General features: G+C 40.2%; 1 protein-coding gene across 14 annotated transcripts in view; it reads right to left on the bottom strand.

Annotated features, from left to right (window-relative positions):
- Nucleotides 1-16,965, bottom strand: part of Unc80 (unc-80 homolog, NALCN channel complex subunit) — a 191,719-nt gene that overhangs the window by 73,869 nt on the left and 100,885 nt on the right. For 10 of the 14 annotated variants that reach the window (XM_031367795.1, XM_031367800.1, XM_031367786.1 and 7 more), the window contains 4 exons: nt 16,010-16,175; nt 10,860-11,063; nt 8,996-9,096; nt 5,263-5,463 (listed from right to left, as the gene is read on the bottom strand). In XM_031367795.1, coding sequence (XP_031223655.1) covers nt 5,263-5,463; nt 8,996-9,096; nt 10,860-11,063; nt 16,010-16,175 — 672 coding nt within the window. The remainder of the gene's footprint in view (nt 1-5,262; nt 5,464-8,995; nt 9,097-10,859; nt 11,064-16,009; nt 16,176-16,965) is intronic. The other 4 variants (XM_031367798.1, XM_031367797.1, XM_031367799.1 and 1 more) reach the window with 2 other exon arrangements.

The following is a 16,965-nucleotide window of genomic DNA, read 5'->3' as shown; positions in this document are numbered from 1 at the left end:
TTTAAAATGAAGTTCAAGACAAAAAACAAATCTAGGCATTAAATAGAATGCTGGTTTGTTTCCCATGGCATCTAGAAGTGGTTTCTGCAGTTTTGAATCTCACTGAACTACATAAATGGTTAGAGTTAGACATCAAGCAAGAATCGGTAGAGAATTCTAAGCTGAATAAACAAAGACAAAGAACAGAGCAGAAATCATCACTTATAGAGGACTATAGTACATCTGTTTGCTCTAGGATAGATATGAACATACTGTTATGCAGCAGTACAACTGTGATCACATGCAGGAAATGACCTATTGACATTCCCACTAGGAGAGAAGGTAGATCCTCATGAGGTTCTCTAAACTCTTATGAGGCACCTCACGATTATATGAAAGGAAATTCTGTTACCCAGGAGATATAGTCTGATGCCCTGGTGGTATAGCTGGCTGGGAGTATATAACTCATAGGTTCACTAAGCTGGATTTGGATGGCTTAGGCTTCTTTGGTGTGCTGACTCCTTCTCTGTTTGGAGTGAATAGATATTTTGTTGCTTTCAGGGAAACTTATGTAGCAAGGACCTTATCCACTACTGATGTGCTTCTACCACATCACCTGAGTCAAAAGAGACAGCCATAGGGGCATAAGAACTCTCAGAGTTACTGGAGAAGGCCAACTACTGCCGTGTGTGTGTGTGTGTGTGTGTGTGTGTGTGTGTGTGTGTGTATGTGGTGTATGTGTGTGTGTATGTATGATATGTATATTAATGTGTCTTTAAAAACCAGCCATACTTGATTGATCTAGATTACATATGCAATGCAAAATCAGCCTGGACTGGCACAGGAATACTCCTTACTTATGGGATTTAGCTTAAATCCCAGAGGACCAGGCACCAACAACTTACTCTTCTACAGTGAGAACTGTTAGGGGATAGAAAGAGTGTTACCATCTTGGAATTTTCAGCCTACAACATAATATGTGCAAAGCAAGAGGAGATGGCCAGAGGACAGATTAGTCAGCAGAGATGATGCAGAGAGAGGCAGAGATAAGGAGCTGCCAGATGGCAGTTTTGGTGATGTATTCCTTGGGGGTTGGCTATTTACTTCTCTGTCCCTGGCTTCAGTGAATTTGTTTGGATGGAACTCTGTTCTTTGTATTAAATGGTTATTGATTACAGAGAAACAATATCTAACTATTTAAAGTAATACTTTTACTTACTCATTGAATAATTCAAGAGTATTTATTGTGTAACCGTATGCCAGGGGCTGAGCTAACATCTGCAGTTATGCTGAGAGCACATTCATGGTGATGGCTGCCCTTGCCTCCCCTTTAGGGGGACATCAAAAAGAGCAAACAGAATAATGGATAGTAAATATAAGCAAAAGAGGAGGTACATGCCATGAATCATCATTCAAGATGGAGGTAACATGTACTGAAAAATTGGGGAAAATAGGGATTGCCCTGCCGGGTTCTCCTAGGATGGGTTTCTTTATGGTTTAGGAAAAAACACCACGCCAATGGAAGTGTGATTCTTCCCAAAAGGCAACCAGGCCCCTTGTGCTTCATCCATAGTTGACATGCAAATTGTGCATGTTTGTTGTTAAGTAGTTGTGTTTCCCTTTGGCCTATTGGTTGAGATATAATCTGCTCTTTGTCTCAGAATAGCATTGGGAGTGGCTTTGGAAAAAAAAATTGTAGGAAATCAGTTACCCTCTTGCCATTTGCATTGGCTTCACAGTATCTACCCACACTGGGTTCTTTCTCTCTCATGGGGAATGCATCCTTGACCCCAGTCTTCTGTTTGACTGACAGGAAAAGCTTGTTTTGGGTACTCCAGATCACTACAGTTGACCTAAAGCAAACAGCTAAGAAATAACTCTACTTATTTCATATCAAGCACTAAGTGAACTTATACTCTATTTAGAATATAGTTTTAAACACATAGACCATGATTTCCTTAGCTTTCAGTAGGTATAGAAAAAAAATTATAGAATTCTTTGGTGAAGTCATCATGAATACAGAAGAATGAAAATATATAGAAAGAAAAAAAAATCTTCTAGCTTGAAGTGTGCTGAAGCCAAGTAACAGAATGTATAATGAATTCCTGAGCATTAAAGTGAAGATTTTTCAGATGGCTCTGTTAAGCGGGATACAAAATATACTGGCCACCACAAATACATTCTGCCTAAACAACCAGCTCAAGAGGAAACACAAATGAAACATCAGCTGCTCACAAACGATTTGACCCAGACCACTGCTTTTCACCCCAACTGACTGCCATTTTTTGCTCCATTTCTGGAAGTGGTGGTGCTGTTCATTCATATGACAGACTCAGAACAGACAAATCAAAAATATCATGAAGAGGGAAAAGGTGCTCAAGCAGAAAGCTTGCATTTTGAAATACAATGTTTGTCACACACTATTAATACTTATTATTTCTTTACTTCAGTGACTAGTTTAAAATCTATAAAGCTTGAAGGCACATCTACTGGTTTTCCCTCAAAGGAAAAAGCCATAACAGAAGGTCACATGCCTTTTTTGGAGCTTCCTGACAACTCACAGGAGAGCGGCAGGTAGTCATACTCACAGTCATCCTGGTAATTCAGTCAATATTTACTATTCCTCTAGCACAAGTAAGTAGTTTGTTAGACTGCCATGTAGGATACAATGTGGATGATTTCTTAGATCTCAGGATTTATGGCTCAGTGTCAGAGGATCCAGGACTCAAAAGATAGAATGATACACTGAAGCCTCTGTGGTCCTATTGGGTATGATTTCTATCTGCATATGGAACCTCATCATGGACCACAGTCCTCAGGGCTGCAGCCATGGTCCTAGGTACTCACCTCTTTTGTGGCCAGAAAGTCCTGACCTCAGTTAATGTTGAAGAATTCTTTGTCAAAGGTGATTCGTTTCTTTATTGGAAAGATTGTCATTTTCCTCTGCCAAGTCCCCAGCTTTAATCCTCAGCTCTCAGTAGTGTGCCTCTCCACTGCAGCAACTACTCTTACAATTTTACATCAGTCTAGAACATTTGCTTGATTAGTGTCTTTCCCTCAGATAAGACATGACATTTGAAGAAAAAAGGACTTCCTGTGGCTCTTTGACCTATTACTGTTATTACTGAGACAGTCTTATGTATCTCAGGCTGGCCTCAGACTCACTGTGTACCTAAGGAATATCCTGAGTTTCTCCTCCTCCTTCTTTCATCTCATCTGTGCATCACTACCTCACACTTTATGAGGTACTACAGATCAAACCCAGGACTCACGAATGCTAGGGCAAGAACTCTGTCAACTAAGCTACAACCTCAGTCCTCTTTGATCCATTATTACACTCTGAGCAAAATATGGGCTCAGCACGGTTCTGAGGTTCTTTACAATTCTGTTGAAAAGACAAGTGGGTGGATAGTCAAATAAAAGGCAAATGAGAAAAACACAAGTAAAATTCCATTAAAATTTAGATGAAATGCTAAGTAAAGAGAATAATACTTATTAACTGACTGAGTGTGTCCTGTGCTTAACACTAACAAGGTATGGTTTCATTGAAGAGATGGTATGATGATTAGCTTTAATAGCCACCTTGACACAACTTAGCCTCACTAGGGGACATAGTCTTAATGTGGGATTGTCTACATTGGATTGGCTTATGGGGATATCTGTGGGTGATTGTCTTAATCCTGGTAGTCAATACCTGGAGACCCAGCCCACTGTGTGTAGCACCATTCCCTAGGCAGGAGGTTCTGAATTGTATGAGTTGGAAAAATCAACTCTTGGGCAAACAAGTGAGCATAAATACATGAATGTTTCTGTGGTCCTGCTGTGGGTATGATGTGACTAGCTGTTTTAAGTTCCTGTCCTATTGGCTTCCTTGCTAGGATGGACTGTAACCTGGAATTGTAAATTAAAATGAAAAAGGCTCCGATATAAAAAGCACCATGGTGAACAGTGAAATATTAAACATTGCTACACAATTGAACTGCATTTTTGGTCTGATGTTCATATTCTCAGATTGCTTGTAGTACACATTATTGCCCAATCTAAGCCTAAACCCGGACTGTACACTCCATAGTAGAAAGATCCTTTCCTCCTGCTTATTTTCAGTTAACAGCTTATCTGCTCTGATAAGTTGGCCAATAACTGGTGCATAAAGAATGAGGTGAACAGGTGTTATATAAAAATCTCTTTATGAAGCTGGGCAGTGGTGGCACATGCCTTTAATCTCAGCACTTGGGAGGCAGAGGCAGGCGGATTTCTGAGTTCGAGGCCAGCCTGGTCTACAGAGTGAGTTCCAGGACAGTTAGAGCTATACAGAGAAACCCTGTCTCAAAAAACAACAACAACAAAAAAACAAAAAACAAACAAACAAACAAACAAACAAAAAAACCAAAAAAAGAAGCAATAGCATTCTATGGAATAATAGCATTATTTTGGCTACACTGTTCAGGGGCAGGTGGGTAACTGGAATTTTCCTTGGCAGAAGGAAGGCCATCACAGTCACCTTCTTCTGCCAGCTCAACTAAAAGAGCAGCTTAATGCTTGGAAATGTGATAGGGTCTTGAAAGACTTCTTAGTGTGAATTGGCTCATCTGTAGACGGTTGAGCCATTTATTGCTTATAAGGCTTCATAATGCATACTTCTATTTGCTCTCTATTGCTGCTTCAACCAACTTACACAAGGCTTAAAACACCCTAGGTTTGTTAGCTTTACAGTTCTGAAGGTCAGACATTTGAAAGGAACTGGAAGAATCCAGTGCGTTTCCTGACTTTCTTTGAGGTTGGAGTTTCCTAGTTTGCTCTGGGCTCATGACCTCCCCTGGCTGTTTGCTGTTGTCATCTGCTCTGCCCCTGACTCTGAGAAGTTCTTTCTTCTTATATGATGGAACATATAACTATACTGAGCTGATGGGACAATCCAGGACACAGCTTCTTCGTAAACTCCCTAACCACACCTGTGAAGTCGTACTTGTCATGCGAGGCATCACGTTCACAGGTCCCAGGGGGATGCTCTTCTTCCTAAGGTTGCTTACCCATCATCACAATATCTCTGAATTTGTATTTGCAAGGCAAAGCCCGGGGAAAAGTTCCATGTTTACTCACAAGCACAGACGAAGCATCTGCCTGCCTTGCATATCTTTTCTGTCTTTTCTTAGAGCTGCACAGATCTGTTGTTTGCTACATTTGGTTTTGCCTGACATTTTATTTCCAGGGCAGATAAGACCATCACTATAAGTACATCTTTTCTCCTGCCCTTGGTATATGATTCAGTGACTGCTCACTCACCTCTTTCTGTTTCTTGCCCCTCAGAGCTACATTGCTGTTGTGGCTGCTCTCTCGCAGGGAGTCCACACTATCCCCATACAGCAGTTTAATGGCCCTGACCAGCCGGGCGCAGGAGCGGCTGTGGTGCAGGTAGCAGTGTGGATGGCAGTAGTCCACATGTGTGCAAATGAAACTTTGTTGATTGCAGAGTAGGATCATGACCTGGAAAAGAAAAAAAATAAACCCACACATTTAACCAGGCAACAAGGGAGTAGAAGCACGGAAGAGGGGAAGTCAGAAAGTCAGACCATGGACTCTTAATCAATGAGCAAACAACAGTAACTCAGTTATTCCCATAGGAGAATAGCTAGTCTTCGCTCACTTGTCCTTTGTTCTCCCTCCATACATAATTGATAAAAGGATCTGTCAGAGACACTCAAACAAATAATTTCAAGAACCTCATCCCAGCTCTTACACTGCAATAGTAACCAGACAGAAGAGTATTCAGTGCTGAGTTCAATTCCAGAGTTCTCTAACCTACCCTGAATACTTGGGGTGTACCCCAAACTACCCTCAATACTATGTGGTGCTTGGACACACTTCTGCACCCTCACTCTGGATGGCCATCTTGTCCTGGAATGTGAGTCCCACCACAAAGTCTCATTTCAACTCAACCATGGGTTCTCTGGCTCTATCCACACAGTTGCTATGTGACTTTGAAGCAATTCTAGCTCCCTCTTTAAAAAAAAAAAAAATTGTTTCAACTACATCTCCTGAGACTTCCTATTAGGATTCTAGAAGTGATCTTGGCTGATTTAAAGAATACAGTTATTTTAAGATAGAAATGAAGGGCCCTGAATTTGCAACTGTAATTTGCAAATTGAAGTTGCAATTCCAGTGCTCAGATTTAGAGCCTTGTCCCGGCAAAGCACACACAGTCCCATCACTGAGCTACCTCTCTTCATCCCAGCTTTGTGGCTTGTGCTTGTTTGGCTGGTGCTAGGGATAGAGCTCTGCAAACTGCGCATACTTAGGCAAGCACGCTCTCACTGAGCCATGGCCCTAGACCCCAAGTTTACAACTTAAAAATGTTTTAAATTTTATTTTATGTATATGTGTGTTTTGTCTGCATGTCTATATGTGTACCACATGCATGCCCGGTGCCTGTGGAAGCCAGAAAAGGGTGTTGAATCTCCTGGAACTGGGGTTCTGGATGGTTGTGACCTGGGTTTGGGTTCTAGGAACTGAACCCAGGTACATAGCTTTTAAGATAACCTTTCTTAAAGAAGAATATATAGAGAAGGTTTTCTGTCATGCAGGAAACAAAACGGTGAAGGACTGTGCACTGTTCTGATTGAGACCACAGTACACTTACATGCAGAGGAGGCCACCTGAACCGACCTGGCAGAGAGACCTTAAGACCAACAGGGTTTGTTTATTCTGAGGCATAGATGAAACCAAAAATTGTCTATATACTCTTGTCAAACTCAGCTAACAATATCTAAGCCTGCAGGGTTTTCAATAAATGTAAATGGAGTCTTGGTAGAGTGTCAAATGTATCTTGAGCTTCCCTGTGCATCTTTGGATATTCTGCTTTATACTGCAGTATGAAGCAGGCATAAATGAAAACTCTAAAGTTTTTTTTTTTTTTTTTTTTTGGTTATTCTGAATCTGGTGAACAGGAGAAACATGAAGAAAGCCTTACACATGTACACAAACACACACGCACGCACACACACACACACACACACACACACACACACACACACACAGCATATCACTAAACTTTGCCTCAGAGAATTCTCATATGTAAGTTCTGATGTCAGCAACAGCTGGTTTAGCAATCTATAATCTATAACTTTAAAATCCTGCCCCTAACATTCCTTACTAGATATATTTCTAAGATCATGCCTAGTGATGTATACAATCTAGTATTTTCCCTCATTGAGTGTGAGTTAGACTAACAACTTGCTTCTCACCAATAGCATATGGCAAAGGTGTTGGAATGGCCCCTCCCTGACTACATTGCATATGATGATGATTTATCTCTTCTTAGATGACTCTTTAATGAAGCTATTTGTCATGATTCAAGGTTTTACATGGTAAAGAAATAAGAGCAGTTTCTAGTTTGACATGATGGCTCAGTGTGTAAGAGTACATTGGTCGACATGAGGAAATGACTTTGAAAGCCTCCGAATACACAGAAGAGCTGGGTGTGATTGCATGTGTGTGTAATGCCAGCACTGGGAAGACAGAAACAGGCAGATCCTGAGAGCTGGCTGACTTAGCTGAAATGGGTCAGCTTCAGGCTAAAGGAACAAAATGGAGAGTGATAAAGGAACGCAACCAATATCCTCTGTTGACTGCTGCATGCATGGACAATGCATGCTCCAAGCTTGTTGGCCAAGCCGTCTAAGGGACCACATTGCAAGAGACAAGCAGAAGACTTGAGGCAAATATCTTGACATACAGAAGAAACCGAGATGCCAACCCTGTTGTACATAGCTCCCTCTTGAATGGTATGAACACCTCTGCTGGAAGAAAAAAAGGTGACTTGCACAATAGAGAAAGAGTCAAAGAGAAGGCACACACTAAGTGTCTACAAAGCCATTCCTTTCTAGATGTTTGCTGACTGAATAGTAAAGAAGCTACCCAGAAGCCATCTGACAAAAAGAATAGATATTGACAATTTCACTGCTCTGGATAAATAAATATTGAATTTATTTTTATTATCTACCAGAGGACAGAGTGAATCCTTGCCATACAAGATAGCATCCTGTGAAGCCTCTAAAAATGTCTAAGTTAAGAAAATTCATTTTAGAGCAGTTTTTAGGTACAACTTGAGCAGAAAGTATAGATAGCTCCCTTCATATGTGCATACATGTACAACTTTGCCTACTATCAACTCCCAGGATCACAGAGATTCAGTTATTACAATTGGCCAGTGCTGACATATCATCAGTGACGTCTGTAGTGACTAGCAGGTGTCTTGCTTGGTGCTGCCCACCCTCTGGGTTTCTACAAAATACATAATAACATTCTCTATCACTGTGTCCCTGTAATTTTTCATCTGCCGTGTCCATGAAAATATGAGAGTTTATTGAGGAACAAGACCAAGAGAAGTACCAGAAGTTTCACATATTTGAGATATTCTTTCAGTCTATGAGGAGAGAGCACATTTCTTTATTATACCTACTTCAAGGCTTTGCTCCAACCTATGCCCAAGGATTTTAAGGGAGGCTCCATGCCTTCGCATACTGCCTATCTATCTGCGGCACGACCTTCTCACCTAGAATCTTTGTGTCCCATTCACAGTTTCTTGAAATTTTTTTTGATAATTTTGTACATGAGCACTCCTCTGTATGTACAGCAACCCTCTGTCAATGCTCATCCCTAACACAGAGTCAAAAATGACACTGACCTTGTTCTCAGGTTCATGGTACTATGTTTAAAATTGACCAGGATGTCTGGCCTATGTTGCTCAGGGTATTTTGATTATCAACTTAGCTCAGCCCCTCATAGTTTTTCCTGACATATGGTGACCCACAAACTGTCCACATAACAAAAGTCCTTAGTATTAGTTACTTAAACACAATCCAGCGGGATAGTCTTTCCATTCTGAGTAGAGAGCCTCAGCTAAAATATACTATGCTTTCTGTTGGAAGTGCTCTGATGTTGATAGTCTGTTTATCTCTCCAGGAATCTTTTTCAGTGCTGAAAAGAATTAGTGCTAGAGATGTAGATGAACACTTACGTGAAGCCACGACATGTTTCGGTGGTAATTTTCCTCTGTGCCGGCATTGCTCATTCCCTCGGGCTCAATGCTGGGTTCACTTGCACTCCAAGGACTCCCTTCTTTAAAAAAAAAGAAAAAGAACACCAAGAAAGAGTTCAATGCTCAGTCTCCCTGGAGGACATGCCAGTATGGTGTCATTGTCCATGCTTTTGAATCCAAGGGCAGACTCTACCATGGCCCAGCAGGTTACAGGGCATGGGACTTTGTTGGAAGGTGATTAATAAGAGCCGTTCCCTTAACCACCACGTGAACTAGCAAGTCCCAAAACAATGGTGATCTCTGCTAAGGTGGCATCCATGTTAAGACATGAGAGCAGAGGGAAAATAAAATTGTGAAGTCCTTAAGCGGAGCCAGGTACATATTCAGTGTGCCCAAATCCAGTCCAGACTGCCCAGATGTCACAGATGTGGCTAAGCAGGGACACAAACTGACCTGTACTGACACCGCAGGGTGATAAAATCATGCCTCTATTGGGTTGTGGCTGCACCTGTACTACTGTTGTGGACATCAGGCTTGGCTTTGGGAGCCTTTTCAGTTCTGTGAGGGGGGCCTTGGAGGGATTAAGGTAGTTTGAAATCAATGACAGCCAATTGTGAGCAAGCCTTGTGTCCTCTCTATGGGAGGAGTGAAGGAAATCTCACCATTTAGTTTACTACCCACAGAACCTTGCCATCAAATCTAAAAGCTTCAAGGATTGTTTAAGTAGTAAGGTTGTATCTCTAGTAATATTACTTTGACTTGATTGGTGAGGATATGTTTAGGATTTCAGATTATTCTGAACACTGATGGTTAGAATGTTCGTCCTGCAACAACAGAAATCACTCCCCCCATTACCTCCTCCAAAAGTAAGCTGAATCTTAACTAATGCATAAATTAGCTATTTTTAAAAGGCGAGGGTGGGTGGATGTAGAAGCATTTTCTATTTTAAACTTTCCTTGATTAGATACTCAGCTTCCATTTGACAGACTTTATCGATCATTTACCCACACTTACTGCTGCCTTGAAAGTGGAGAATGATCGGCAGGGAGAATGTGCTTGAACTTGTACTAAACACTTGTACAGGCAGTCTATGAACTCTACATTTATCATACTTAGTCTTTTCCTTGTCTATTTAGATGTCCATATTCTGGACAACCACATGGAAGATCTGGAACATCTTAATTGCCTACAGTTGTAACCTATTAGTGCTTTGATTGTATTTGTAGCTCATCCTTGTACACTTAACACATTTTACAAGAGCATCCTTACAGAACAATGAGCAACTATTCCTGCCGGATGGTGGAGTACAACACATCCTTAAAAGTAGGAGACATATTGAAGACCGTTAGGTAACAGGTCTAAAGAACCACTCCTTCCTGGTGTTTTTACTGTGAAATGAAGACTATAATATCAAAGTCCCTGACATTTGATCTTGAAGGTCCTAATGGGTAGAATAGCTATACAAGCACCTGGAGTTCTAAAACTCTCTTTGTTGCCAACATAAATATATATATTTTGTTCCCTAATCAACACTTTCTATGCTCACAGCTCAAAGTGTGGTCCTTGAGGCAGCAGCATCAGCTTCATGGGGAAGCTTAGTTAAAATGGAGAGTCTCAGAGTCCCACATCATCTGCTGAATTAGAGTTTGCACTTGGACAGGACTTCCAGGCGCCACATGCACCTGCTCAAAAGCAGAGTGGGGCTCTCTAGAGAATGCGTTGTCTGAACTATGGCTCTGCTCTTGCTCTAGTCACATGGAATGAAATGGACTCGGCTTTCCCAGGACTTGAGTCCTGACTTCTTACCCCCCACGTCCCTGCACACCCCACTCTTCTATGTTACCTAGGTCAGTGACAGTGTCCCTGCTCTGGGACAGCTGCAGCTCCTCAGCCTCAGACTCTGAGTCCTGCCGTGATAACTTGCTGCTCTTTAAGCTGCCGACTCGGCGAATGCTGGACAAGGAACCCCCCTTCTTCACCTGGAAACTGCGGGTTCCTTTAATCTGGAGCAGTCGAGAACCTCCTATCCTGATCTTCCTGCTGGGAACTGTATTAAAAGAATAAAATAGGGCTTCCCCCGCTTAGTTTTTTTTCCCAGCCAGTTTAGATCCACACTCTTCCCAATTTGTCTCTGATCAGCCAACTCTCAGCTTGATTGAGCAGCATTTCTGGATGGAGACCTTATTACCAGCCCCCAGTCACCAGGTTTGGACAGGCATGAGACCAGAGTGACCAAGCAAAACTGGTGCAGTATCTCTCTTGGGCAAAGTGCCCATTTGGCTGGGAATGATTTGCTCTCATTCTGGCCCAGGGTTCACAAGCATGAGTGTCTTTACACAGCACCATCACCAAGATCTGCTGGCAGATTTCAAACGCATTCTTATTTGGTTCAATAGACCCATACATTACAGTTTTTGTTTTCCCAATGAAATGGGACTTAGAGAGCTCTGAAAACTGTCATTGGAACACTTTTTTTTTTTTTTGGAGTAACCTATTAATGTATAAACACAAAGAAGCACACCTCTCTGGCAGACAGCAGTAGAGTATACACTGCTCCTTAGCCAACACATTGTTTTCCTCAGGAGAACACAGTGTATGTGTGTGTGTGTGTGTGTGTGTGTGTGTGCACGCACACGTGCCTATTTGATGTACTTCTATTTTCAATTATTTAGGGATTTCATAGCATCCTTTTCTCAATCAAAGGGCTAACGATATAGGACTATAAATGTTGCATGCCCTGTGCTTTCTTATAGTGTATACATGACAAGAAGGGCATGCATTATTCATGCTCAGTATTCTGGAAGAAACAGTCACCAGGGTGGGAATAAAGTAGTAAAAGAAACATGTTTAAACTTTAAACTCACATTATAAAAATCAAAAGCATAATGACTTTTCAGGTAATATATACATTTTTCCTTTCTTTCAAGTTTTAATAATATCAATAATCATAATAGTAGGATAAAGTAAGTTTTGAGGGCTCCAGAACCATTAGAAGAAGGGGGCTGGTTTTACACACATAAGATCGGAATAATATATTCGATTCACTATTTAAGTCCAAGCTATGACTGTATTTTGAAATCAGGAAGTTTGTATTTAGGTTCAGTTTCTTCCACAACAAAATGCCTATATGAGACAATAATAAAACTTGAATTTTTTTAAAATGTGAGTTAAATGTACACTTTCAACATCATATAAGGAGGTCAGAAGCATTCATAGAGAATAATTGAATGTTTAGTCTCTGGATTACTCTTGTGATTGAAAGAACTTAGTTACCACTGTTCTGCTTTGTGCAGAAGCTTGGAGCTTCCTGAACTCATCTGGATAGAACTACACATCTGGAGGGATCTTTTTTTTTTTTTTTCAGCGCAGTTGCATAAATGCCACAAGAGCTATAGGAAGAACACTATGTTGTGGTTTAATTGTAATACAAGAGTCATCAATTGTATTTTTCAATATTATTTCTAGGCTTAATTTAGACTTTCTGCTTAATTATTTTTAGTGACTAATACTGCAATCTCATGGGTATTGAGAAATAAAGAGTAGATTACAGTGATAATTCTTAGACTTTTAAATAGAGGCACACACTAATGCCTTTTGCTGGAGTTTATGATACTTTCAGGCTACAAATGGAACTAAATAACTTGAAGTTAGTGGGATCTGAAGGAGACTTAATTTTGAGAATTTTCTCTAGCATAAAAGATAATTGGAGACCTCTGGCAGCCCTGAAAACTTAGGGTTCAGAATTATGACATCAATTAGTTAAAAGGGACACGGAAATGAGAATTCAGTCTTTTGTGAAATATGTCATTTGAGACTATACGCTACTGAATTTGAACCTTCATCTCCACAACAATAAGAAACTAGATTCAAAATGAAACAGACTCATTTGAATTGGATAATACATCTCTCTTTGCACACTGTATCCGTCGGCAAGTCCTGCTCCCTCTGTGCTTTAAGACATCACAAGAGTTCAAAGTCCTGCTACCTTTTCTCTGGTCCATGCAACTACCTCTAACTGTTCCTTCCTCCCAGCTTCTACATGTCTAGTCACATACAAGGACCAACAACCTGTAACACATTTAAAATCAAATGCTAGAATTAAATTTCTAAGCATATCCATTAGACTCTGCCCTCTCCTTGCCTTTTTGATCTGTCTCCTTCTACTCCTCCCAAATCCATTCTCTAATAACTTCATTGATCCTTTTGTCCTCACTCAAATGCTCCAGGTTTACTCCTCATGACATTATCAACTCATAGTTGCCTCTATTTGGAACTCTCTTATCTTCAACCTTCTGTATTACTGAAATGCTGAATGAAAGTCTCTCAATTTAATGCCCATTATTATAATCTTCCCTCATCATATATCTTTCTATTCCAGATCACGGACATTGCCTTAATTAGTGTTACTTTCCATTACATGTCTTGAAAGTCTGGCATTTTATGTTATTAACTGTGATGCCAATTGTGATCTGCTTATGAACAGAAATATACATGGGAATATGCTCTTGTTAATGGCCACCTTCTGGAAACTTATAATAGTTCCTGGTATAGAGCAAGTGCTCAGTAGCTGGATGCTGAATGAGGAGATGTTTCTGTATTTTGGAATACTAGTTTTCCTTTGTCTTTGAAGCAGGAGTAAATGTATTTCATAGATCCTGCTTAGAGATCTTAGGCAGATATTTTTAGTTCTAAAGGCTAAGTTCATGTTCATTTTCTTTAGTAGAATCTACTTGTTCATAAGTTGTTTATTTCAGGAGCTGATGTTTTTTCTTCTATAAAAACCAATAGTATGATATTAAAAAATATTAATTACAGTTAGCAGTATCTCATTTTCATATTTTCATATTGGTTGTAGTAGCTGACATGTTTTTCAAACAGCTTACAGAATATTTACAAATCTTTAGGGGGACTTTTGCCAACTAATTAAGAACATTTTATATTTATATTCTCATTTTATTTCTAGTTTTAGCTTTCTGTTGTTTATTTGTGAGACAACATTTATTTATTAATGTGTGTACGTTGTATGATAAAAATCACTAGGTGAGAGTTTGAACAGTAAAGATAATTATATAACTGACAGTGAAGTTGACATATTCTTAAAATTAAGCAAATACTTTACTTTTAAAGATGATTTCGAACTTACTTGACTTACAATTAACTGACTGAGTACTTTTAATTTTTATTCAGTTCCTATAAATAACAATTATGGTAATAAGTTTCAGTGTCTAAAGACTGCTTTCCAAATTAAAGTATTGTTGGTATATGTTTATAAATGGAAATTACCTTCATTGCATATATTAAATATTTGAAATCACATTGACTTGATACTTCTTTGTATCTGTAAACTGCTCTACTATTTATTCTTTTTAAACATGGCTCCATCCATCAAAATTCATCCAGATATGATGATATAAGGGTATTTGTATTTAAAAGGTGACAACATTCTGATGTTGAAATATTCAAACCTTTCTCATTGCATCCCCTTTCTTATGAGACTTGAAATATTTTTTGTTTTCCCTACATAGCACGATGACACTTATTAATTGATTAAGGTCATCAAATATGCACTCATTCAATGTCTATAGGACACTAGAAAACATGTCAATGTACACCATCAACTTTCTGAAGTGATGTACAGATTGATTTAAATGTAAAATTCTTTATGAAAATCTTTGAAGGGCAACAAAATTTTAAAAATGTAAAAGCGAGATAGTGAAGTTGTCATTTTAGATGATCCTTAAATGACTTCCTTTAGTGCAATGTTTTCAGCTCTAGCTAGGATGTTCTGTGTTGATGTCTGATCTAGCTGTTCACAATGTAGGAAAGTGAGGATGACAATGGTAACCTATGATGTTGCTTCATTTACTTTACACATTCATTCTAAGCTTCACTTGCACTGCCCTAATTAAGGCTCTAATGACACAGCGAGAAGCTGGTCATTCGACTGACTAGAAAAGCACTGTGGTTTTAAAGGTAAGTCATGCAGACAAGGTCCTACAGGGCCGAGCCATAGGGGACCCATCTTCATAGGCTCTTTCTCCTTTTCTTCACAGTGTGATGTATGTGAAATTGAATTTAGAATTCCTAGTGCCAAGTGACAGCTGAAATACAACGGTTCTTGCTTTCGTCTGTGACCATGTAAGCATAAGAAGCAATACAAGCAGACTGCCTCCTAGCACCAAGGCCAAGTGGTAGGTAGTGAGGGGTGGGAAAGTAGGTCAGAGTATAAGCTTGACAGCCCTGAAGAGGAATCAAGGGAGGCTAGCTTCACACTGGTCCCAACTTGCTTCTGTAACTAGCATGGGCAGCTCTACTTTGCTGTTGTTGATCTTTCAGGTTTTTTTTTTTTCATTTATCATCTCTCATTATATAGATTATATATGTACTAATCTTTGACCCATTTCTGAATTGACATGTCATTCATTAACATTCTGATGCTATAGAAGACATTATCCTATAGAAAAACATGGACATTGACAACTCTGAACTGAAAAGTAATAAGAATTTTGGTCTGTAAGTTAAAAAGCTTTAAGCAGTATATTTTAGTCATACTGTTTTTAGTTACACAAGAAATATATATATAAGAATAACATTGACTATATACATTTATTTTACTGTCCCAAAGTCTTCTTTCAATTAAAAAAAAAAAAGGCAAGCAAAGTGATAAGGGATTGCTGCAGAACAGTTGAATTTGGGTACTTTTCCTTTCTTTTCGGTTAATAAAATAATGGGTCATCTTAAAGCTGATGACATCTCACATTCAATGTGGTCAAAGGAGAATCACTGGGCTGACACTGTAGCCCAAGGCATTCTGGCTGACAAGTTCAACCTCCACCTAGTGGCATCTCCTACCGCACTGGGTGTGAAGAGCCCACAGAGTCAGCCCTATGTGGGGCCAAGAATTTGGTCATACAGGTTTTGTGGTTGAGACCCCAGATCAAATGCATCCTGTGAGAAAGCCAGAAACAGGAAGTGACCCTTGCGTCTCCCTACCTTTCTTCTCTTCAGCACCTGCGTCTGATTTGATGGTGTGGCTGCTGCTGTGCAGAGAATCCTTTGAGTCTTCGTTTTCATCCAGAACTCCTGCGAAGCTGATCTTCCTCTCATATCTGTGCCTGTCCAACTCAGGGTCTAGACGAAGCCTGCAGCTCTCCAAGTCCTGAAATGTCACAGAAGAGCATACAAGTGTTGGGATGTCCTGAGACAAAAAAAGCTTGTTTATCTATTCGTCTGTCTATCTGGCTACCTGCCTTCCTTCCTCTCTCCTTTCCTTCCTCCCTTCTTTCCTGCCTTCCTTCCTTCCTTTCTCCCTTCCTTCCTTACCTTCTTCCCTCCCTCCCTTTCTCCCTCCCTTCCTCCCTCTCTCCCTCCCTCCCTCCCTCCCTCCCTCACTCACTCACTCACTCCTTCCCTCCCTCCCTCCCTCCCTCCCTCCCTCCCTCCCTCCCTTCCTTCCTTCCTTCCTTCCTTCCTTTCTGCCTTTCTTTGTTTGACAGGGTCTTGCTCTAAAGCCAGAAAGCTGATCTCATGGTCCTCCTGCCTCTGCCTCAGTTTCCTAAGTGTTCCAATGACGGACTGGAGGCATCACATTCTATCTACTGCACTGCCATTGTGGCAAACTGCTCTTCATTCTGAATCACATGCAATTATATATAAAATACTCTTATTGTTTATTTTAAATTATGGCCTTAAAAAGTATTCTTGAATAGGAAAGTTAGTGTCCCCTAACTAATGGCTTCTCATCATGTGTTTTATTTCCCAACAACATAGAACTTTGAACTAGCTTCTTTACCCTCTAACTCTTGCTCCAATGTCTGGGAGGCATCCTTTGCATTTGTATGTTAATTACATAATCTGGCATTGAGTATAAACACAAACAAGTAACTCTTTTACTAACACGGAGTGCGGCAAACAGCTCAGCAGGGGGAGGAGGGGGGAGGGAAAAGGGG

This window comes from Mastomys coucha, unplaced genomic scaffold (genome assembly GCF_008632895.1).
Source record: "Mastomys coucha isolate ucsf_1 unplaced genomic scaffold, UCSF_Mcou_1 pScaffold14, whole genome shotgun sequence".
NCBI lineage: Eukaryota > Metazoa > Chordata > Mammalia > Rodentia > Muridae > Mastomys > Mastomys coucha.
The sequence above is the reverse complement of the archived record's forward strand: the minus strand, read 5'-3'. Positions and strand labels throughout refer to the sequence as shown.